Raw genomic sequence first — 26,129 nt, 5'->3', positions numbered from 1 at the left:
TTGGGTGGTCCAATCGGACCTAACCGTTCCGCAGAGACGGTGAACAGGAAGAATACGTCTTGCTGATCTCAGGGACATCACAAAGTCCCTGATGGATCCAAAAGAAGCTCTTCAAGCCGGTGACAAAAAATCCAGCCATTAGGCTGATGAAGTCAGGGTGAATTTTTGCCATTTTAAAAGAGACTGCCTATAAAAAACTTAAAGTTAATTTAAATTTGAGAACAGAAGAAATAAATGGCAGCATTAAGCTTTGAATGGCTTTGGACAGTGGATTATCTTACTTTTTAAATACTATTTTCATGGATGGAAGCCTTTTAAAACGAATGGATTAAGTTTTCTTCTATTTTTTTCTTTTATTATTATTCTTTGTAACCTATGGACTAAAATCTTACTTCTTCACTACTGTGGGTGTTTTTCCCCCTTTCTTCTCTAACTCATTCAAGAATTTGACCTTTGTTTAACTTGGAATATAAAAAAGATACAAAAGGAAACAAAAAAAATGTTACACAGAGGGAAAGAAAAACACTGCTGTTCAGAGGCTGGAGGTTTGTGTATTGGAAACAAAACACTCTCCTCACTGATTATTCTGGTTTGGCACTTCAAGGTCTCACCATTTGTTTATAGAGAGTGATAAGAAGAAAAGCATTCAGATGTTCCTTTGAAGTATATCCTTAACCAGAGAAAAGTGAAAATAAGACCTTATTGTGAATTTATACTTATCTTGTAAAAACCTTCTAAGCCAAAGCAGCAGTGTTTGTCAGCTGGAGATAATGGCACAACTTCAACAGCAGAAAGAAATTTTAAGCCTGCAAAGATATTGTTAGAAATTCAGAAATTATCAAATACATTTGAGAGAATGGAGAAGAAGTTGGAAAACCTAGAGCATCTAACAGTAAACATGATGAAGAAGTTGGAGATGTTTATCAAGTGGAAACAATGGAGGTTAGAGTCCTAAAAACCAAAGAGGAAAATGACCATAAAGAAATTAATCCATTGATATCTATGCTGATTGGTTTGTGTCTGGAAATGGAAAGAGTGGAACACTGAAAGAGGAATTAAATGGAGGGGAACTCTACCCCAGATGGCAAGATACAGAAGAAGAAAAAACAAAAGAATTTATGGATTTAAAGAGAGAAATTTTATTAGCAACATCATGATAACCCACTGACAATTAAGATAAGCTGATTAAGGCAACACATGAGACCTTAATAAGCACTGAGTTGCTAGAGGAGTCCATACAAATTGATTAAGGAGATGATTAGAGGACATGCCACAAATGGCAGAGGACATGAGAATGTTTTGCTAATGGAAAGATACAGATTGATAGATGGAGTGCATAATTTAAGACTAGTTAAACTTAGTGAAATTTAGTGGCAATAGATATAGTCAAATAAATAATTGATAATGATAATAATATACATATGTATTGTTATGATAAGCAATAATTGGATAGATATTTGAATGGACCCATGAAAGGAAGATTAGAAATCTTTTTGGTTATATATAAAGGCTAATAAAAAGAACTAAGTTAGAATTTAGTTAATTTTGATTATTAGGGGGAAAAATGTTATGATACAGGATATAGTTAAATAAAGGAGGGATAATGATACAAAGGAAAATATGTATGGGTACAACATAGGAACTGACTGTAAATTGTAAAACAGTGATTTGGTAAAGAGGATTAGAAATTTTGTTACTAGATATTATGGATGTTTAGCTAGAATAGGCCATAAGGATTCAGTGTTATTGGAGGATTTTAGAAATAGCAATGAAATGCCAGTATGTGGTTATGTTTTAAATCTTAATATATTTATAATGAAGGAGTTTAAACAATTGTAGTCAATGAAATGGAGGCATGATGATGGTATATGTATAAAGTATCTGAGTTAAAATGCTTGAGTTAATATGAATTATGATTGATGACTGTGGAAGAGATGTAACCAACTGATACACTTTCTACAGTATGTAAAAAAGGAGGATTCTTTGTGTTTTTGTTTTGAAAAAAAAATCACTTAGTTGAATTCATTAATGCAACGTATTTCTGATACTACTAACACTTCCTTGTAAATTACTAGGAAGGTCACGATCTCTAGCCACTACTTTCCATGTTTTCTTTTATACTTGTTCAAAAACCAGGGTGTTTTGTACCCCTCTTAACTATTTGCTTGAAGCATTAATTTCTTTTCTAGGACTGACACAAATAGAATTGTCATAGGTTTGTGCATACTCATCCTTAGACAATGTTTAAAAAAGGCCTTAAATCTGCTGGTTGTGCTTTTGCGAGGAGTCATAATTTGACACTTGAGCAGTAGGTTTTTAAGAAGCATTTCCCAAAACACCTCTTTAAGTGGTTTTGCATGGCAGTTTTTATTCTGAAATTAAATTACATTTTATGTGTCATTTAACACTTTCCCAGTGTTAAATTTCATTGACCCTCATATTACTTCGATTATATAGTTATAGGACTGAGGTATATATGAATTGATGGAAATGATTATACTGTATATTGCCTTTGTCTTTATTGCTGGAAAGATAGCTGCTTTAATAATTGCATTTTTTCACTTTAAGTCTTTGAAATATTCATTCCAGACCCAAGGATCGACTATGTTTTGTGATGGAATAGTCAATGGAGGAGAGGTAAGATGCGAAAGCAAGTAATGTTATTGCTGCTTTTATTTCTGTCTTAACTATTAAGTTTACTGACATAGTCCTTTGGTATAACTGTAATCTCTGTACATTTCCTTTTACTAACACTTGTCCTTCCTACTCACAATGTATTTCTCAATTTGCTGAACAAATCAATTTGCTAAATGAATATAAATAAGTAAAAATATTGAATTTCTTAGTCAGCCTTTCTGTGAGCAAAATGCATAGCAGTATTAAGAGGATCTAATTAGATGGGTAGGAAAGTTGGGATTTTTAAAAAAGGCATTGTCTGTCAATTACTTATTACATTAAAAAAATTCTTATTTGTTAAGATTCAGAATATTAATTTACTGAAGCTCTATTTTGAAAGTATTAGCATTTCACTTGTTTTATCTTTTTTAAACTTCCAGTATTATTGGACACTTTACCTCTATGTTTTGCCAATAGAGTTCTCTATTATAAAATTTTGCTTATGAAAAAATGCAGTTGAAGACAGGGTGATATCCTTCATGCTAGACGAAAGGTCTCTGTCACTGTCTCTCTTTCTGTCCCTCCCTCCTCTCTCCTCCTTTTTCTCCCCCCCTCTCCCTTCTTCTTTCGTCTCTCTCCTCCCTCTCCCCCTCTTTGTCTCTCTCTCCCCCCCCCCTCTTTTTTCCTCTCCCTCCCCCCTCTTTCTCTCTCTCTCTCTCCTCTCCCCCCCCTCTCATCTCTGTATACTATGATCCTTATTCCATACAACACTCAGCATTTTCTTCAGTAATTCTGTTTATTTAAGCCTTGTGTTAGAAATGTTTTGGTGAGGATGTGCAAGTCTGAATTAACTTTTTATTCTAGAGTATTTTGGGAGAGAAAGTTAAATTCTTATGATAGTATAAATTTAATATGCAGAAAACAAAGCGTGTAAAGAATTAGGTTGCTATTGAATTTCCATGCATATGAACAACGTTGCTGCAATTTATATCATACAGACATTACCTATCTTAAAATACTTACAAAGTTATGAATGAATGAGTTATATGGAATTATACGGTTAAATCTTGGTAACATAAGAAAGTGAACTTTAATGAATTCTGCTGGGAGTTAGGTGGATAAATTGGCTTCTAATATTTAAGGATAAAATTTCCAGAAAGAATGGGAAATTCTATCAAGTAACATCCAGAAGAAGAAAACAGTTGACACAACAAAGGAAAATAATAGAAATCTAAAGATGCTAGTATGAATGAGCTCAGGTTTGAAGTACCTAAAACAACAGAGAAAGGTTTTCTGGCTACATTAGAAAGAAAGAGGAAATATAAAAAAAGTGCACCATTGTGGGGAAAAAGTGTTAAAAATAAAAATAATGAAGTGGTAATAGGCTATTATGAGAAATCTGAATTCTTAACTTACTTTGCTCCTCTTGAATTATAGAATTACTGAAGAACTGGTGCAATATGTTTCTAACAGATATTATAAGGACTAACGAAAAGGACTCACTGTTGACTGAATCATCAAACAAAAAGAGTGCTCATTAATGACCACTTCATTTGAAAAGCACCTTTGATTGGAAATGCTATAGAGCTCTGTCTTGGATCCTATGCTGTTCAAATGGTTTTATAAATGACTTGGATATGAGAGCTTGGGGGACACTTACAAAGTTGCAGTTAGGACAAAGCTAAGTGGTAGGGTTAATACAAGATAAAAATTCAAAAACATCTAGACAGGGCTTGAGCACTAGCTGAAGTGAGCAGAACAGAAGTTAGCAGGGAGAAGTGTTAAATTCTTCATCTGGGTAGAAAACATATAAGACATAAATATAGATGACCTGATCTGGCTTGGAATAGTACATGTGGAAAAGAATCTGGGTGCCCATGTCAATCGGAAGTCTGATAGAATACATAAAAGCTACCATATTTTTCAGTGTTTAAGACGCACTCCTCCCCCCAAAGTGGGCAGAAATGTCTGTGTGTCTCATACAGCAAATGTTGCCAAAGCCCCACCCAACCACTGGCCCCCACCCTTTGGCCTCTGCTCCTTGCAGCAAACAGCCTGGTCAGCTTCAGCACAGTCTGATTTAGCACGAGCAGCTGATTGATGGTTGGATCTGCCTTCCGAAATACCACCTATCAGCTGTTCCAGGCTATGGGGATTGCCACCGCCCATTTGCTTGCTGCCGCCCCCTATCACTTGCCTCTACAGCTCCATTTTTGGGCCTCTGCGCACCCCATTTTTGGCCATTCCAGGCGGTGGGGATTGCCTCTGATGCATAGCCCCGCCATCTGAATGGGCTTGAAAATGGAATACGCTGAGGTCGAAAATGGGGCACACAGAGGCAGCGATAGGCAGCAGTGACAATAGTGGCGGCAGTAGGCGGTGATGGGTGGTGGCGATCCTTGCAGCCTGGAACAGGTGATAGACGATATTCCAGGAGGTATATCCAACGCCAATCAGCTGCTTGTGCTAAATCAAGCTGTGCTGAAGCTGACTAGGCTGTTTGTGCTGCAAGGAGGGCAAATTGCTGGGAGGCAGAGGTAGATTTTTTGTTGTTCCTCCCCAATAGCTAGCTGTCTTAAAGTTGGAGCATCTTATAGTCCAAAGAATATGGTAAATGCCATCCTGAGATGCATTAACAGGAACATAGAATCCATGTCACAGGAATTAAGTGTTCCACTCTAGTCTGCTCTGTTCAAACCACATTTAGAATACTATGTGCAAATCTAGGCATTATAGTTCTAAAAGGTATAGTGGAAAATTACTTGGGAAAACAAACCCTGTTAAGAATGGTTAAGGATATTTTAGCCTGTAGAAATGACAGCAGGAAGCTAAATATGAGCAGTGTTCAGAGATATTAAAAGTTATATAGCATAAGGTGTGCAATAATTTTTAGTGCTGCAAAGGCAGACCAGTAGTTTACATGGAAGCAGGCTGTGGCTGTTCTCAGGAGGCTGTTCATCTTGAGAACTGGGACTGGAATTCTGTTGCTAAGTGCAGTAGTCACTAGGTGAAGAATCATGTGACTCCACCACTAGTGAGGGCAGTTACAATAGTCTTGACTATTGTTGTTAGGCGAGGACCATGCTATCATTAAGTGAAGACTTCACCTTTCTCCTGCCCTGCATGAACTGCTATCTTTGTCGTGCTGTTCCCCACCATCTGGGTCCTGCAAACTCCTTTCAGCAGATGGGGCTCCACCACACTGCCATGCTTGTCTCCACTTCAACTCCTTCCCACCTACCTCTCCCCATCTCTGCCCTTTGGTTGCCCTGCACTCTGCTGCTGTCGGCCTACCCCACCACCCCCAGCTGACCTTCGCCATCTTCTCCTCCTCGCAGAAGTGTCGTGGAGGTTTCGTGAAGGGCCAGCAGCTGCCTCGGCCAGGTGCACCTCATCAGCAGAAGGAAGACGATGGCGAAGGTCAGCTGGGGGCAGTGAGGGGTGGTGGGATACAGGGCAGAATGTAGGGCAGCAGAATGCAGGGTGGTCAAAATGGTATAGATGGGAAGAAGATAGGTGGAGAGGGGAAGTTGAAGTGCATGCAGTTGTAAATGCAGGAGGACTGCAAAGGACCCAATTTTTGGCCATGTGACCACATGCTGCAATCTGTCTTTGACGACTGGTTATAATTACTACCATTTGTTCAGTGCTGTTGTAATTTTGAATATTTGCAGAATGAATGGTAACAACCCGAGGACTACCTATATGAGCTCTCAGGCAAGCTGCCAAAAGTGGTTCTTTTTTCTGGAGGTCTTCAGAGACTAAATGAGCATCTATTGAGACATGCTTTGTAGAGCCTACACTGAGCAAGGGAATGGATTAGTGATATCTGAGATCCATTCCAGTTTATTCTGTGCTTCTAATTATTGTTATTGGCTCAATTTTTGCAATTACATTAACTTTGTATCTAGTTCTATTCATCTATGTGAAGCTGAATTACCTGAGTTACCATTATCTGATGATAATGATGAATATTCATTAGCTTTTAGAAATTTTAGAGAATTGGTGAAATACCATAGGACCGGAAGGCACTAAATATTGCTTCTATCTTCTTTTTAAAAAAACCCAGTTTGGTGTAATAGTTAAAGCATCAGGCTAGAAATCGGGAAACCATGAGTTCCAGCACAAAGCCAGTTGCCTATCCTTGAGCCAGTCAATTCCTTTCCGTTTTAGAAGAAACCTTGCCAAGAAAATTATATGGATTTGTCCAGGCTGCTTGTGAGAATCAGACATGATTGAATATAAGAAAAAGTGAAAGAAAAAAAAAAACACATTATTTAGAAAGCAGAATGGAGTGACTGCAGAGTAGTCAATCTGATGTTGATACTTAAGAAGATTCTTGGTAACTCATAAATAAATTAATCTGCAAGCATCTCAAAGCAATATGATTACTACCTAGAGTCATTGCCTATTTGTTAGGAATGCATTTTATTAGCTCTGTACTATATCATTTTTTTAAAATGATTAATAAGTAATTTTGTTTTTTAGCAAAATGTTTAACAAAGTATTCTAGGACATTCTGATTCTAAGCTAGCCTATACAGGTGAAACTCGAAAAATTAGAATATCGTGCAAAAGTTCATTATTTCAGTAATGCAACTTAAAAGGTGAAACTAATATATGAGATTGACTCATTACATGCAAAGCAAGATAGTTCAAGCCATGATGTGTCATAATTGTGATGATTATGGCTTACAGCTCATGAAAACCCAAATCCACAATCTCAGAGAATTAGAATATTACATGCAATCAATAAACAAGGATTGTACATAGAACAATATCAGACCTCTGAAAAGTATAGCATGAATATGTACTCAGTACTTGGGTTTGGGCCCCCTTTGCAGCAATTACTGCCTCAATGCGGCATGGCATGAAACTATCAGCCTGTGGCACTGCTGAGGTGGAAGACCAGATGCTTCAATAGTGGCCTTCAGCTCTTCTGCATTGTTCGGTCTCATGTCTCTCATCTTCTGTTGGCAATGCCCCATAGATTCTCTATGGGGTTCAGGTCAGCCGAGTTTGCTGGAGAATCAAGCACAATAATCCCATGGTCATTGAACCAGGTTTTGGTGCTTTGGCAGTGTGGGCAGGTGCCAAGTCCAAGCATCCCCATAAAGCTCATCTGTGGAAGGAAGCATGAAGTGCTCCAAAATCTCCTGGTAGGCTGCATTGACCCTGGACTTAATGAAGCACAGTGGACTACACCAGCAGATGATATGGCTCCCCAAATCAACACAGACTGTAGAAACTTCACACTGGACTTCAAGCATCGTGCAGTGTGTGCCTCTCCATTCTTCCTCCATACTCTGGGTCCTTGGTTCTAAATGAGATGCAAAAGTTGCTCTCATCAGAAAAGAGGACTTTGGACCACTGAGCAACAGACCAGGTCTGTTTTCCCTCTAGCCCAGGTAAGATGCTTCCGACGCTGTTTGTTGTTCAGGAGCAGTTTACAAGAGAAATACGACATTGAAGCCCATGTCCAGGATCTGTCTGTGTGTAGTGGCTCTTGATGCACTGACTCCAGCCTCAGTCCACTCCTTGTGAAAGTCCCCAACACTTTGAATGGCCTTTTCCTGACAATCCTCTCCAGGCTGAGGCCATCCCTGCTGCTTGTGCACCTTTTTCCTCCACACTTCCCCCTTCCACATAACTTTCTATTAATGTGCTTTGATACAGCACTTTGGGAACATCCAACTTCTTTTGCAATTACCTTTTGAGGCTTTCCCTCTTTATGGAAGGTGTCAATGATGGTTTTCTGCACAATTGTCAGGTCAGCAGTCTTTCCATGATTGTGATTCCTACTGAACCAGACTGAGAGACCATTAAAAGCTCAGGAACCCTTTGCAGGTGTTATGGCTTAATTAGCTGATTAGAGTGGGGACACTTTGAGCCTAGAATATTGCACCTTTTCACAATATTCTAATTTTCTGAGATTATGGATTTGGGGTTTTCATGAGCTGTAAGCCATGAAACATCACAGCTTGAACTATCTTGCTTTGCATGTAATGAGTCTATCTCATATATTAGTTTCACCTTTTAAGTTGCATTACTGAAATAAATGAACTTTTGCACAATATTCTAATTTTTCGAGTTTCACCTGTATGTGTAGGTAGCATGCATGAGAACTGAACAGCATATATAGCTATCTCAAAAATTGTACTGAAAGAGTGCTCATTGGTAATTCTTGATCCAGTTGAAGAAAAGTGTATGCTAAGAGATTCAGTCCTCTGGTATTAAGTAACTTGAAAAATTGAAGGGTAAACTTAACAGATTTGCAAATGACACAACGCTACAAGAGAGAAATACAATTTAAATTGATCCTGATGAGATAGAGGAATGGTTGAAAATAAGCGATGAAGCTTAAGAGACAAATGCAAAGCTCTTCCCTTAGGCAACAAATCAAATGCATTGGCATTGAATTGAGCATTACAGACTAATGGCATTTATAAAAAATATGATGGAATAATAATTGATTTCCAACTGAATGTAACTAAGTGTCATGTTACACGGAGAAAGGCAAATACAATTTTAGGTTGCATAACTATTTCCAAATTGTGGAAAGTAATAGTCCCACTTTATCCTGTGTTACTCAGAGCCTCAGTTTGAGTACTATGACAGTACATGCAGTTCTCAACTTATAACCATTTGTTTAACAACCATTCTAAATTAAAACTGCACTGAAAAAATGATTTACAACCAGTCCTCCTACCATTTATAACTGTCGTAGCATCCCCATAGTCATGTGATCAAATTTAAGTGCTAGGCAACTGGTATGTATTAAGTGCTAGGCAACTAGCATGTATCCTGGGCTAATGTGATCACCACTGGTGACCAGCTATCTTTCCAGCTATCTTCTGACAAGCAAAATTAATGGGGGAAACTGTATTTGCTTAATGACCATATGAGTTACTTAACAACTGCATTGATTTGCTTAACAATAATGACAAAAGGTTGTAAAGATGGGCACTATTCCTTTAAAAACTGCCTTTCTTAGCAACAGAAATTCTCATCCCAATTGTGGTTATAGGTTTGAGGACTACCTACCGTATATACTCGAGTATAGGCCGACCGAATATAAGCCGAGGCACCTAATTTACCACAAAAACTGGAAAAGTTATTGACTCGAGTATAAGCCTAGGGTGGGAAATGCAGCAGCTACCGGTAAATTTCAAAAATAAAAATAGATACCAATATGTTTTTGAATATTTATTTCAAAGAAAAACAGTAAACTAGCGGTGTATTCAATGAAATACTTCACTCACCTCATGATGCTGATGTCCCGCTGTGATGATGATGTCCCGTGCAGCCGCGGGAGCGATGTCCTGCCTCCTATGACACACGGCACAGTGATTCCTATCATTGGATCACTGTACCAGAGGAGGTGGGACATCGCTATGTGGCTGCTTGCCATAACAAGGAGGAGGTGGGACATCGTTGCAGAGCGGCAGGAGGGGGAGGAAGGGGAATCGTAAGACAGCCCTGCATTACATTAGAACGTGAGGAGGGGGGATGGTTGCGGTGCGCGCTGCGCAGCAACTGACACCGAGGGAGGGGAAACTCACAGGGGCACTGGGCCATTCACGAGTGTCACCCAGCGGCATGGCCCCGCCCCTTTTTCTCCTCCATTTCGGGCAAATTTTTCACTGACTCGAGTATAAGCCGAGGCGGCTTTTTTCAGCCCAAAAAGTGGGCTGAAAAACTAGGCTTATACTCGAGTATATACAGTATATTGTGGATCATACTTTAAAAAATATTCATATCTGGATAAGTTCAGGAAGGGAAACAAGATGAAGAAACCAACCCTTTGTAAAAAATATGATTTAATATGCTGAATATGTTTAATGTTGAAAAACTGAACAGTATTTAAATTCCTGGGTGGGGGGGGGAATCACACATAAGTAATTCAAGTTATGTTCTCTCTGATTCTAGCATAGAAAGGAGTAATAGATTCCACATCCTCTGAATGAAATTTGGGGTGAGTGGGTGGGAATCCTTATATGAAGAGAAGCTTTATGGTGGACTAAGTTACTCAGAAAAGTGGGTTTCCTTTCACTGGATATATTCAAGCAGAGACTAGAATAGTCATCCTCTTTGATACTTTAACTGAAATTTCTGATCTGAAAGGGGTTGGATTTGATAGTTTAAATTGTCCTTTCTAATGCCTAGATTTCAGTGACCACAAACACACTTTTTAAACCATACTCATTATTTTGTTTAATATAAAGACTTAGAGTGATTGGTAGAATTCCTACATTAGTTTCTTTGCTACAAATTTAAAAAAAAACAAGGAGAAAGAGGAGCTGGAAGAAAAAAGTAGAGAATGATGATGATGCACATTTTTCCTCTGGTAACTGAAGGTTAAATGGGTAGCAAGGAAAATGCCTTAAACAAGATTGGTATATTGATTAAAATGCTGATTTAACAGCTCGCTTTTTCCCCTTGGAAACTTGGAAAAGATAAACCAGCTGCTATCTAAGAGTGCTGAATGTCCACTGAGAGTACACTATCTATCATCACAATATGGTGATGAGAGGTGTTTTATGTTTGTGTTAATTTCCCCCACTAAATCAGTAATTATTGCAATCCTGTCCCTGCTGTTTACCCTGCAGCTGTTTTTCCATTTGTCGAGAGAGCGGGTGTTCTCTGAGGATCGCACACGCTTCTATGGTGCAGAAATTGTGTCTGCTTTGGACTATCTGCATTCTGGAAAGATTGTATATCGTGATCTCAAGGTAAAAAAAAGTAATCAAAATGTTGTTTTTGAAGAGACTATTGGGAGAAACAAAGTAATTATGAAAGTTATGCTATTTTGAAAAAAGTAACTAGAAAATTGCAGTCTAGATTGAAGTTCATCAAAATGCTTATTATTCAATTTTATATTGTGAACTGTATAACTTGGCATTTGTGTAAATAATTCATAAGAAAGATTCAGTTTAGTGGTATGATAAAGGAATGTGTTAATTCTGTTGCTTCTTTTCATCAAACACATATAAAACCACTTATAAATGCTTCAGTTATAATTAAACTCCATAAATGAAAATAGGGACTTTGGTTTTTAATTGTTCTAGTAGAATATTGAGTGCTAACCTACCTCGGAAGAGGAGCCGTTTTGTCTAAGTTTATTTTGAATATTCAGTTAGCTGGACAGGATTGGAAGGGCTTTTTTCTTTTCATTGCAACTGGCTTTGACACATTGAGGATTCTTTTGTTTTTACTTTAAACTTGGGTAAATCAAACTTAAGAGTTGATGTTTTGTTAGAAGTTCATTTTCATTGTAAGTACAATGTTTCATATTTCCCCACTGTGGTTTCATATTTTATGAAGCATCTCAGTGCCTAAATAATCCATAATAATTGGCATTACCGTATATACTCGAGTATAGGCCGACCCGAATATAAGCCGAGGCACCTAATTTTACCACAAAAAACTGGAAAAGTTATTGACTCGAGTATAAGCCTAGGGTGGGAAATGCAGCAGCTACCGGTAAATTTCAAAAATAAAAATAGATACCAATAATGTTTTTGAATATTTATTTCAAAGAAAAACAGTAAACTAGCGGTGTATCAATGAAATACTTCACTCACCTCATGATGCTGATGTCCCGCTGTGATGATGATGTCCCGTGCAGCCGCGGGAGCGATGTCCCGCCTCCTATGACACACGGCACAGTGATTCCTATCATTGGATCACTGTACCAGAGGAGGTGGGACATCGCTATGTGGCTGCTTGCCATAACAAGGAGGAGGTGGGACATCGTTGCAGAGCGGCAGGAGGGGGAGGAAGGGGAATCGTAGACAGCCCTGCATTACATTAGAACGTGAGGAGGGGGGATGGTGCGGTGCGCGCTGCGCGGCAAACTGACACAGAGGGAGGGGAAACTCACAGGGGCCACTGGGCCATTCACGAGTGTCACCCAGCGGCATGGCCCCGCCCCTTTTTCTCCTCCATTTCAGGCAAATTTTTCACTGACTCGAGTATAAGCCGAGGCGGCTTTTTTCAGCCCAAAAAGTGGGCTGAAAAACTAGGCTTATACTCGAGTATATACAGTATTTGATTAAAGCAAGGACTATGAAGGGCTTCTTTGACAGGAAAATGTACTAGATATTAATCACTAAAGAGAATAATCACATAAGATGGGTTTACAGTTTGCAAATATTCTTTCCAGTTGCATGTTTATCCTCAACAGTCCAGAACCTCACTACCTTTGCAATCCTATTACTTGTAATACCTACTGTTATTTTATTTTCATGTAGATCTTGACCTATAAGAATTTGGTCAGTGATTGTTCCAAGTTATAATGATGCTGATTGAATGATGGTTACCACTGGTCTTCAGAATTCTAACCATCTCAGCACCCCTGTGGTTATTTGATTGCAATCTGGGTGCTTAGCAACCTGTTCACACTTACGAGTGATTGCCAAATGCCCTGCAAATGGTTGCACCATTTGCAACCTTCCTTAGTGTCTTCTGCACAAAGTTATAGGGAAGCAGGCAGAGAAGGTTGTAATTCCCTAGGCTAGGTCTTCCCCATCTACATACCATATTTTTCAGAGTATTTATTTATTTATTTATTTATTTATTTATTTATTTATTTATTTATTTGTCAACAAGTACAAAGAAGCAAGTATGAAAACACATGAAAAATGGCATAAATAAATGGATATAAATAAACAAAACATAGCCATAAACACATAAAAAGAGTACAGATAAATGGGGACAGTAGAACAGGGACAGTAGGCACACTGGTGCACTCCCCCTTAGGGATCTCTTAAGAAACGTGTAAGGTCCACCATTTCTCCCCCTAAAAGAGGGTGAAAATTTGGGGGGGATCTTATACACCAAATGTAGCCCCGTCCACCCACCAACTCCCACCCTTTGGCCTCTGCCTCCCAGCAATTTACCTCCTTGCAACAAATGGGAAAACGGGGCTTCTGGGATAGGCTATGGCAATCCCTGCAGCCTGAAACAGCTGATCATCGGGAAACTAAAATTGAAAGTGAAGCGGACTGTTTGATGTTTGCGGCAAGGGACAAATTGCTGGGAGGCAGAGGCAGATTTTATTTTCTTCTAATCAGGCTAAACTGAAACAGGCTGTTTGATGTTTGTTGTTTGCTGCAAGGAGGTAGGTTAATAACTATAAATGCCTATAGAATGTTCAAATTATTAGACTTTTTTTAAAGACTGCTTTATTATTGTTCTAGACAACTTAACAAAATGAAGAAGCATTTTAAAATAAATGCTTGATCTGAAAAGGCCCAGTACTATTGTATCTTCTTTTAAATAACAGAGAATAATGTATACTTCCAGAAAGTCACTTCAATTTAACAGCATCTATACAAGTATAGTCTGAAGTGTAACACCACAAACAGTGTATATCATTTGTACTGTTTGCTATTTGCTGCAAGGAGGCAAATTTCTGGGAGGCGGAAGCAGATTCCCCCCCGCTTTCCTAACTAAAAGCTAGGTAAAAGCTTATACTTTGGAGCATCTTATACTCCGAAAAATACAGTACTTTCCCCCAGCTCCTATCTGCTTGCACCATACCAACCGCTTGAGTACACTCGTGCATCCAACCCATGACACATCTCACACACCATTTCTGATCCCTGTAGCGCCCTCCCCAATCCATACTATGCCTCTTATACACCCCTTTGCACTATCTCAACACCAGACTTCTCTTGCACTTTGTGTATCTTCCCCAACTTGCTTGGCATCTTCATGCCTCCTCATACTCTCACACACCCTCCCCGCCATATGCAGTGCCTCATTCCACTCTGTAGCTCAGAGTGGAAATGAGGTGTCTTTGGTGTTTTCTGAGCCTGGTTGTTTTCTTGCAGATGTCTCATTACCTAAGCAAGGTGACATCATCAGTGTTAGAAAGATAATACATTATATGATATATGATATAAATTTTATGTGATAATACCAGTAGGTCTATGACTACACTTCTTAGCAATGAAATGTCTGCAGGAAAACAACTAAGCTCAGAGACCATTAAGGATCACTCATAGTGCCTCAGGCATTCTGTTGCAATCCTCCCCAATTGATATACCCCCCCCCCCGACCCTCTTGCTCCTTATCCCAGCCACTTTCCTGCTGCAAGCCTGGGACTTGCAAGTTCCTGCTGGCTTTCCCAATGACCTTGGTTGTGGGAAGCCAGCAGAAATTGCCTTACCTAATGACTGTGGGATTCAGTTAATGATAGAAACCAGAATTGCAGGGATTGTCGTCACTAAGTGGTGGGGTTGTGCTTTATGATTATATCGCTTAGCGACTGAAATTCCAATGATAATTGTTATCATAAGTCAGAAATTACCTGTGATACAAAATCCTATAAAATGTGGGAGCTTTCCCTCACTTAGTAAACTGTTATACTTCTTTGGCAGATGTTCTCACTTTGGTTGTTCTCACTTGGTTTCCATCAGAACTTGATGGCATCTGTACTGCATCCCCCAAATGCTTAGCTAGTGATGGCTCATATTTAGGTAATCATATAATTTCTGCTTTCCATGCATGTTTCTGGTATACCTAAAATCTCAATCTATGGTTGCAAGTTGCTATTTTGTTCCAGCTTTTACTGAATTTACCAAGTTGGCACCTTATGAGATACTATCCTCACATTACTGAGGTCTCTTTCCTTTTTGGATGATTTTTCATTTAAGTTATTTGGAGATGTCATTTGATGGCCTGGTCCAAAGAAGAAAGGCATGTACAATAAAACACTTTCATGATATCCCAAACTTTTGAATATTAGTCTTCTTTTGGTATTCAGTCACATATCACTATTGGAAAGTAATTTATGTATGTATGTATGTGTGTGTGTGTATGTGTGTGTGTGTGTGTGTGTGTATACACACACACACACACACACACACACAAAACCACAAACACATATACATATACACACACACTTAATTAATAATTCCAAAGGACATATTTGTGCAGTTCAGTCTGAGCAGAGTAGCTCAGAAAGTGTTACTCTGTTTTAAAACTTTGCATCTTAGGTTAGTCAAAATCCCTTAACTCTTTACATAATGCATGGGAGTTGTGATCTTATGTTATTGCCAAAGGAGCATCTATGTTCTTTTATATTGGAAGAAGATAGCATGTTCTGGTGAAAGCATTGAATTGTTACCTGGAGAAGTGACTAGATCCAAAGCAATTAATTTTCTCTCCCCCCCCCCTTTCATTTTTCAACTTGTCACAATCTATGTTGAGTTTTTTTCCATTTCTGATTAGGATAACTCTCAATATGTTTGTAGTACTTTAAAACTGAATGTAGTTAAAGTCAAACTGGATTTTTATGCTAGAAGGTATAGGGCCGTGATGGCGAACCTATGGCACATATGCCAGAGGTGAAATGCAGAGCCCTGTCTCTGAGCATGTGCACCATCGGCCCAGCTCAGTCAGCAAGTTGTTGGAGTTCCGAGGCGTGCATGCACGCTGGCCAACTGGTGGTTGGGTTTCCAGCACTCTACAGTGTGCATTTTGATTTGGGCAGTCTGTGCCTAAAAAGTTCGCTACCACTGGTATAAGGGATTTGTAGTCAATTTAAATAGGGGAGCCTGGAAAGAAATATGTACAAAAGGGTTGAAGCTAGATCCTCAGAAATAGCATATTATTTTTTCTAGGCTGCTCAGTTGAGGAATTTTATTATTTAGAAAATTAAATATTTAGGAGATATTTAAAACAGATTATATATACCAGAAATTAGAACTTTTATTTTTGATATTGGTTTTACAAGGAAAGTATAGAAGTATAGAAATGACATAGAAAAAAATGGTGAACATGTTCAAACGCAGTGAAATAATATTGTTTGGTATATCTTTTGCATACCACTAGTATAATTTGGTATATCTTTTATGCATTGCCCAGAACCATTGCTGTGAATGGATAGCTATATGCAGGTAATTCTCGACTTACAATTGTTCTTTTAACAATGGTTTGAAGTAGTGGTAGGTTCCGGATCCTGTTGCAACTGGTACGGTTGCAACGGGGCCCGGTGTCCTCCACATGAATGCATGCGTCTTACCATCCAGCGATGCCTCCACAAGCTTCTGCGACGCTCCAGCTGCTCAGTGGAGTGTCACGCAGGCGCTTTACGCGCCATGTGTGCATGCGGAAGCACTGAAGGGTTTAAAGACAGGTAAGGAGTGCGAGCGGGTGGGCCCTCCGGTACCCACTGCTCCAGGCAGGGCTCCGCTATGCCCCTACAACCTATCACTGGTTTGAAGTTACAGCAGCCTTGGAAAAAATGAATTTCTGACCTAACCTTAAAAATATGTTCATTGCTTTTTCCCTGTGGTCATATAATGCCAATTCAGGTGCTTGGCAACTGGCTCGCATTCACAATGATTAGAATATGCAGTCATGTTATCACAATTTATGACTTCCCTAGTCAGCTTCAGACAAGCAAATTCAATCACGGAAACTGGATTCACTTAACATCCATATAATTCACTTAATGACCATATGATTCATTTAACAACTGTGTTAAATCAGATCATTGACGTGATTATTTACTTACTGATATTTAATGATAGAAATTCTGGTCCCAATTGTGGTTGTACAAGGGCTATCTGTAAATGATTTAAATAAATACATAACCAACAAACCAGGAATTCTTTCCATTGTGGAAAATTGTCACTGTGCATAATGCTTTCTATACCTTTCTATAAGATACAGTTGATTGACAGACAAAAAAAAAGTAATTCATAACTATTCTTTCCGTAGTTTTTCCAAAGCTTTTGAGAAAGTATTTTGTGTTTGATGTATGCATTTTGTGTGGTATTGAATAGATTTTTTGTTTTATTTTAAATGATGTGGATACAAATCTATTCTTCAGATGCTTGTAATGGTTTTACTGGATAAAATTCAAAAAGCTTACATATTGACATTACTGAAGTTGGGTCACTTGAAATCGGATTGGAATTTGTTACCATCTTCTTAACAAAATTATATTCAGACATTTTTTTGATCAGTAATCAAGTCTCTTTATATATTTGGCCTCTCTCTACTCAAAGTTTTAGTGGTCAAAGATTTGGGGAAGAGGATTAGGGACCAGACTGATAAAGTGTGCTTGAAATACTGTTGTGATAACTAGGAAAGTGAAAACAATAGAAAATACTTTTTAAAAAATCCTCTAAAATCAAACGAAGCAATCTGCCAGAATGTTTGTGTTCTCCCAGGTTTTAATCAAAACAAAATCTTAGAATGATTTTCATGAGGAAGTAGAAAGACTAGTCTTCCATTTTCTCTCTTCATTCTTCCTCTCAGCTGCTGTCTGTTGAGCAGAACCTCTATTTTCCTCTCCCTTAATTTCCTAATGCCCTCCCTTCCCTTCTTCCCTTAGCTGCTGCCATTGATATCTGTGGGTTTTTATTAATCTTACTCTTTGCATTCCAAGAACTACCCAGTATTTTATGATTTAGTCCATATCTGGAACAAAACAACAATTTCATTTTGGTGCAGATCAAAACTTCTTGAATATTTGTATTCATGTGTTGCAACTATTCCCTGTATGAAAATTACATGCACTATTTTTTTTGCACATTTCTACTACTAATAATCATTAATTTCCTCATACCAAGAAAAAATTGAAGTTGTAAATTGAAATATTGTACAGTAGAGATGACATCATTCAATGACCCTTAGAAACATATTCCTACTTATTTGGGTACTTATAAGATACTTCCTCTAATCTAGTCCTCTAGTCCTCGACTTACAACAGTTCATTCAGTGACTGTTTATTACAATGGCACTGAAAAAAGTGAATTATGACTGTCTTCACACTTATGATGGTTGCAGCATCCCCATAGTAACGAGACCAAAATTCAGTTACTTGGTAACTGATTCATATTTATGATGGTTGCAGTGTCCCCTTTTATGACCTTTCAACAAGCAATGTCAGTGGAGAAGCCAGATTCACTTAACAACCCTGTGACTAACTTAACAACGGCAGTGATTCACATAACAATGATGGGAAGAAATGTCATCAAATGGGGCAAAACATTTTAATGGGTGTGAAGACCTTTTATATCCACTGTATATCACTTTTTATGTACAATTTTAGCTAATTTGCATTTCATGGTGGATTTGATTTCAATCAGGATGTTTTAAATCACGATTTAAACTATGATTTAAATCACTAGTAAAAAGGCTTGATTTAAATCAGCTTGCCTTAAATCATAATTTTTAAAGAACTGTCATCTCTGTCCCACAGCAGCTTCTCCTCTGTTGACTCACCGACAGTCCCAATAATATAGAATATACATCCTTATGCTTCATAACTAAGCTCCATTTCATGCTGAATAAACTAAATTATTAATGTATCTTAAATAGAAAACTATATTTAGATAGATTTTTATTCCAAAAGCATTTTATTAAAATAAATATAAAAAAATATAAAAAAATCATCGATTTTTATCCACCCTTTTATATTTCAAGGCAAATGCAATGGATTCAGTAAGTATGATTCTGCAGTCATAAATCAAGCAATTTAATTTGAAAAGAAATCCATGGTACATTTCAGAGAATTGAAATATTTAATGCCAATTGTAATCTTTCCTACTTGTGAATATAGTTAGTCATGGATATGCAATATCTGCTACACTAATAAACTTTCAACTAATGCATTGTTTGGGATTTTGTTTTTCAAAAAGATCCTGAGAACATATCACCTTGAATTGTCATTGAGAATTTGGATAGTTTTTTTATGTTTATTTTTATGGTAGTTAATAAAGTTCGAGGTGCTTGGCTTATATTATAAAGCCCTATGATGCTTTCAAATGAATGAGTCATTTCCTATAGTTTGTGGAGTGTAGGACATAAAACAGATGGCCCTTCCTCCTTCCCCAAAATCCAATCTCATGTCTGCCTTTTTGAAGTCAAGCAAATTTTCCTAGGCTTTTTAGACAACTTTACTTTTGTTCCCCCTCCCCTTCCCTCCCTCCCTCCCTCCCTCCCTCCCTCTCTCTCTCTCTCTCTCTCTCTGTATAGATGGAAATAGTCTCTAGGGATAAAATAATCCATTGGAGGTCTCCTCACCTTGTCGGATCCAACAGTTTTTTTAAAAAAATGACTTATTTTCTTGTAATAGAAACAAACTGGAGCATTTCCACTTACTATCATTCTTGATTCCTTTTTCCTCACTGGGTCCACTGACTATTTCTGCCATTCCCTTGTGCTACGTGAAAAGAACTTACTCACATTTTAAGGTCATATTTTCTCTTCTTCTCCATCTTTTCTCCTTCTGCATTCTTTTCTCTACTACCTCATGAGGAGTAACTAGAAGCTACAGGTGGTTCACAAGGCCCACATTATAGGAGGTCAAGCATGCTTAAACAAGTGTAGGTAGTTTTGACTTAGGACCACAGTTGGCCAGAATTGCTGTTGTAAATCATTGTGGTCATTAAGCAATCATTTTTACAATGGTCATTAAGAAAGTCACCATGGCTGTTGAGCAAATCTGATATATCCAATGGGTGGTTTTTTGCCATTTTCTATACCAGAACTGTCAGTTAGTTCTAAGTCTGTGAATTCTACTTCTGTAGCATTCATATTTCTTTCCAATGAACCTACTGCTTTCAGATCACATTCCTTTTGTGAGTTTAATTTATCTATGGCTAGATGCAACTGAATATTTTCCACAACCATTATCATTTCATCAAACTTTAAAAAAATATTTCAAATAAGTATTGCATTTTGTCACAGTCTCTTTTCTGATGTCATCCACATTTGCTTGTCTGTATCCTGATAAATTGTTGCTCTGTGTAACTTGGCAATGATAGATAAAAGAACACAGGAATCCTCAGAATGAAAAAAATAACTAAAAAGCATCCTCAGAATGAAAAAAAAACAACCCCAAACCCCCCAGAGAATATATTTTCTATATATTTCAATCCAAAATTTAAAAAAGAGTTTAAAAAATAAGCTTCAAACATTTTACAAATTAGTAATATACAAAAATCCTGTAGTGAGAGTCCAAAATAGATGTAAATCAAATGAAAACACTTTCATTACCCCATAACATGACATTATTTCCTTATGAAAAAGCAAAAATTATTCAGAACAATAGCACACCAGTCAAAGAGAAGATGAACAGATAGGGTCCAGCAGGGGGATAAAATAAATCAGTATTCAACCAGCCAGTCACCTTTTATAGATAAAAAGTAAAATAAAACAAAAGATTCAAAAATTGAAATTTAAACTCAGGCATGCTGAAGAAAATGACCTGCCAAGAGGAAAGATGGATACCCATGACTTTCTGACTGCTTTCAGAAGAAACTGAAATCTTCCCTTCAGACTCCCCTTCCCAGGTCTCTGAAAGTCATCTTGGGTCATTCCTAAATGCTCCCATTCAAATCCATGGAGCAGCACTACCAAAGTACCAGCTTTGGCAGCAAAAGTGGCATATCATTGGCAGGAAAAAGAAAAGTTCATATTGTTCAGTAGTCATCTTGGGGAGGAGTCTCTTCTGAGTCATTTAATATAGACTATTTTCAATACTCCAAGCTATGTAAATAGCAATAGCATTAGTAATAGCACTTAAATTGTACTTTGTATCAATCTGTAAGTAGTTTACAGAGTCAGCATATTGCCCCCCAACAATCTGGGTTCTCATTTTACTGACCTCAGAAAGATGGAAGGCTGAGTCAACCTTGAACTAGTCAGGATACTGGCAATGGGCAGGGTCAGCCTGAAATAGTGCATTCTAACGATTGCGCCACCATGACATTAGAATGTCAACAGTCTTTAATTATATAAATATTACTGTACTGAAATTGAAATGATGCAGTATATCAAGATTTATAATGATTCAAATAAAAGGAAAGAAGCAAAAATCTTTAATATGTTAATACTTAATTGTTATACATATATATTAATGACAAATAACAGTGCTTTTAATGTCAGTGTAGTATATCATGTTCTTCATGCATCTAAGGTTATTATTACCATACTGAACAGAACAGAATAACAGAGGTGGAAGGGACCTTGGACGTCTTTTAGTCCAACACCTTGCTCAGGTAGGGAACCCTATACCATTTCAGACAAATGGTTGCCCAATCTCTTCTTAAAAACTTCCAGTGTTGGAGCACCCACAACTTCTGGAGGCAATTTGTTCTACTGAATAATTGTTCTAACCATCAGGAAATTTCTCTTTAGTTCTAGGTTGCTTCTCCTTGATTAGCAATCTGTCACCCTGATTAGTTATTAATATGATGAAGAAACTTCCATGGATGATTTAGCAAGGGGAGCAATTGCTAAAATATGAGTTCTGGCATCTTGATTCAAACCCCATGATTTATGTAATTGTATCAGAAATCACTTTATAAATTCATAATTATATAATAGTATTTGCATTATGATATACCACATATGTGAATAGAATTTTCCAGTCTTCATGACTTGCTGCAAACACCCTTAGTTTCTATATAATTACAGAATAATGAACTTTGGCCACAGTATATGAATACATTAAACTGAGTTTCCTTACAGTTTTAGAATTCCAATTGCCTACAGTAAAGAATTTGGGTCATTAAAACAAGAAGCTAATTACATTGTCATTTCACTTTTTCTGTACAATACATGAACTGTTTTACATAATTCCAGTTTTCACTCTTTCATGTTTAAGAAGATAGAATACCACTACATAGAGTAGTTCTTTCTGCATTTATGCTTTTGCCTGCAAGTGTATGCTGCTATTCCTTCTAAGGTTAAATGGCTGTGTGTTTACCAATGAAACAAGATGCACACATATGCCTATCAAGATACCATGAGCCACTTTTTAAAAGATCATGCGTGTACCCTCATGTTCAGCAGTACATCTTGTGTAGGATTTGCCTAGTCCTAAAAATCATGCTATAAAAATATAAATAGCAATTATATAAATGAAGAAAGTAAATATCAAACTAGATACAAAGATATGTACTGGTATAATTAATAGATATGCTGGTATTTTGTTTTTCTTAGAATAATATTATTTTAAAAGCCATTATTGGTTGTTCAAAAAGAGTAAATGAGGAAATATATTAAAATGGAAACAGTACCCTGGGTTAAAGGAGTAAAGATACATAAATAAATTTGTAACTTCAATCAGTTCAAGTGACCATTAAACTAATTTTAAAGGAAAAAAACTTAAAAATATCAGAATTGTCGTTATCTATTACTTTTATTGATAGCAAAATTGTAATAGAATTCTTACATGGCAGGTGGTTTTTTTTTTGTCTTTAAGTGACTTTTTTGTGTGTCTTTGTAAAATACAGTTAGAAAATCTAATGCTGGATAAAGATGGACACATAAAAATTACAGATTTTGGACTTTGTAAAGAAGGAATCACAGATGCAGCTACTATGAAAACATTCTGTGGTACTCCAGAATATTTGGCTCCAGAGGTATGTCAGTATTTTATATTTTAAAGTCTTGCATTTTCTTTAATCATAAAATGCTTAGAATGGTAATCTTTATATTTTAATACTTGCAGATACTATTACAAAGGGTACTGTATTTATTATAGGTTTTGTTTCGGGGATTTTTAGAAGTGTAGTTTAAACTTAATTAAAAGTGTAGTTAAAGATTGGCATATGCATTAGTTTAATTTAAAATTTCTGTAGTGGAATCTATCTGCCATATAAATTGTAAATTCTCTCCCACCCCCTCCCTCCCCCCCTCTGCCCTTCCTCTCCCTTCCCCCTCTCTTTCAAAGGAATCTTATTTTTCTTTTCTTTTTAAAGCATTTATTTTTTCACACATAGAAAACTAAATGTTAAGCTAGTTCAAAAAAGTTCACAAATTAGATGAGAGAAAATAAGGAGATGAGAATTTTATTTCCAAGTAAAGTTTGGAAAAAACTCAAGGAATATTGCTGATGTAACTATGAAAAGAATTGTAGCTTAATCTAAACAGTTTGTCACCTAAGATAACACAAAAATATTTTTGCCAAGTTTTCATTAATGTTTATTTAAAGTATATTTTAGAGTATATTTGTCTCTTAAAATAAAAAAGGTTTCAAAAGCAAGATTTTTATTATGATCTTTCTCTGCATCTTGTGATTGAACCAGGAAACCTGTGGCCTGCTCTGGATGGGTACATGCATAGCCGTTATTCTTTGTAAATTCTATGCATCTTATGAATGAATTATATGAAGTTTAGAAGATTGAAGAATCTTCTGCAGATGATTTTTATGGGAATCAGTAAGACAGATGGGCAATGAAGTTCCTGTTGGCAGAGCTTCATTGAGAATTTGGCAATAAATCTCACTCTAGAAAATAAAACCTGCTCTTAGGAGCTAGCGGAAGAGAGTCAAGCTCAAAGTTCTCTTAGATAAGTTGTTTTACTGAAGAATAAGAAGTTCAGCTGCTTCATTATAATTACCGTATATACTCGAGTATAGGCCGACCCGAATATAAGCCGAGGCACCTAATTTTACCACAAAAAAAACTGGAAAAGTTATTGACTCGAGTATAAGCCTAGGGTGGGAAATGCAGCAGCTACCGGTAAATTTCAAAAATAAAAATAGATACCAATAATGTTTTTGAATATTTATTTCAAAGAAAAACAGTAAACTAGCGGTGTATTCAATGAAATACTTCACTCACCTCATGATGCTGATGTCCCGCTGTGATGATAATGTCCCGTGCAGCCGCGGGAGCGATGTCCCGCCTCCTATGACACACGGCACAGTGATTCCTATCATTGGATCACTGTACCAGAGGAGGTGGGACATCGCTATGTGGCTGCTTGCCATAACAAGGAGGAGGTGGGACATCGTTGCAGAGTGGCAGGAGGGGGAGGAAGGGGAATTGTAAGACAGCCCTGCATTACATTAGAACGTGAGGAGGGGGGATGGTGCGGTGCGCGCTGCGCGGCAAACTGACACAGAGGGAGGGGAAACTCACAGGGGCACTGGGCCATTCACGAGTGTCACCCAGCAGCATGGCCCCGCCCCTTTTTCTCCTCCATTTCGGGCAAATTTTTCACTGACTCGAGTATAAGCCGAGGCAGCTTTTTTCAGCCCAAAAAGTGGGCTGAAAAACTAGGCTTATACTGGAGTATATACAGTAAGCCTTTTTCTATATAATAGTTCCTGGGTTTACATGTTATGTGTCTCTCCTTTCCTTATGTGGTAATGCATATATTGCTATTATTTTCCTTGACTTTTTTTAGAACTTATAACTTTATTGTCACTTCGAATGTACATTAATCGGCATACATAAACAGGAAATTTCATTGCAAAAAGCTCTCAAAGGGTGTCCACCTCTAATATACACTACACAAACATGACAAAATAAATATATACATACCGTGTTTCCCTGAAAATACGACCTGTCTGGAAACTAACGCCTTGCCACATTTTTCGCGTGGGCAAAAATATAAGCCCACCCCCAAAAATAAACCCTTTGGACAACCCCCCCTCTCTGGCTAGGCAGAGCACCGCTCACCAACCTAGCGGTATCCCGAAGGTGCGAAGCCATGGGAGCCGGGGGAAAGGCACTCACGTTGCTTGCTGCCTTTGGGATACCGCTAGGTTGGGGAGTGGCGTTCTGCCTGGCCAGAGGGGGGAGTTGCCGGGTGGCTGCTCCCTTCCGAGTGGGCTCCTGAAGTGCCTGGCACAGCCTCAGGAACAAAGCAGCCATGAGGTAATCACGCTCACGAGCAGCTGCCCAGCAAATCCCCTCTTCAGCTGGGCAGAGCGCCATTCACTGACCTAGGGGGTATCCCTAAGGCACCAAGCCACATGGCGCTGTGCCCGCTCCCAAGCTCCCGCAGCTTGGCACCTTTGGGATATCCCCTAAGTCAGTGCATGGAGCTCTGCCTGGCTGGAGAGGGGGGTTGCGCGAGCACCTGTTCTGCCCCCAACCTCACCAAGCCCTTGCACAGCTCTCCCAGGGCACCGCCACTGGCCCCCGCTGCCCGCAGCCGCCACACTCCAAACATAACTTCCAAACTCCAAAACCCGGGGCTGAGTCTTCCAGCATCGGCCGCTCTAGGAATGCTCTCTATGGTGGGCCAGCTGCTGGACAGAGAGTCTTCTGGACAGAGAGTCTTCCACTGAATGGCGCTCTGCCTGGCTAGAGTATGGATTTGCTGGGTGGCTGCTCGTGAGCGTGATTACCTCATTGCTGCTTCGCCCCTGAGGCTGTTCCTGGCTCTTCAGGAGCCCGCTCGCAAGGAAGTAGCTGCCCAGCAACCCCAAAACAATAAGTCCTCCCTAATAATAAGCCCAAGGCCATATTTCGTGGAGCAAAAGAAAATAAGACTTTGTCGTATTTTCGGGGAAATACGATACATACGTACAAAATTATGCATATACCCACATATATTATATGACATGGAGAAACAACACAGTCTGGTTTGTATGTATACATTTACATGCAAGAGAAATGAATCTTGTGAGTTTGCCAGACGGATGGCATAGGGAACTAAGCTGTTACAGAATTCTTCCGATAGGCAAACTGTAATGAATCAAATGTAGGGGGAATCACTCAAAACAAAATCTAAGACAGGTATCCTCAA

At 38.2% G+C, this 26,129-nt stretch overlaps 1 protein-coding gene across 2 annotated transcripts in view; it reads left to right on the top strand.

Annotated features, from left to right (window-relative positions):
- Positions 1-26,129, top strand: part of AKT3 (AKT serine/threonine kinase 3) — a 169,983-nt gene that overhangs the window by 117,986 nt on the left and 25,868 nt on the right. For both annotated transcript variants that reach the window (XM_032215221.1, XM_032215222.1), the window contains 3 exons: positions 2,569-2,637; positions 11,225-11,347; positions 22,880-23,008. In XM_032215221.1, the coding sequence (XP_032071112.1) occupies positions 2,569-2,637; positions 11,225-11,347; positions 22,880-23,008 (321 nt within the window). The remainder of the gene's footprint in view (positions 1-2,568; positions 2,638-11,224; positions 11,348-22,879; positions 23,009-26,129) is intronic.

The sequence above is a fragment of the Thamnophis elegans genome, chromosome 4 (genome assembly GCF_009769535.1).
Source record: "Thamnophis elegans isolate rThaEle1 chromosome 4, rThaEle1.pri, whole genome shotgun sequence".
Taxonomy (NCBI): domain Eukaryota; kingdom Metazoa; phylum Chordata; class Lepidosauria; order Squamata; family Colubridae; genus Thamnophis; species Thamnophis elegans.
The sequence above is the reverse complement of the archived record's forward strand: the minus strand, read 5'-3'. Positions and strand labels throughout refer to the sequence as shown.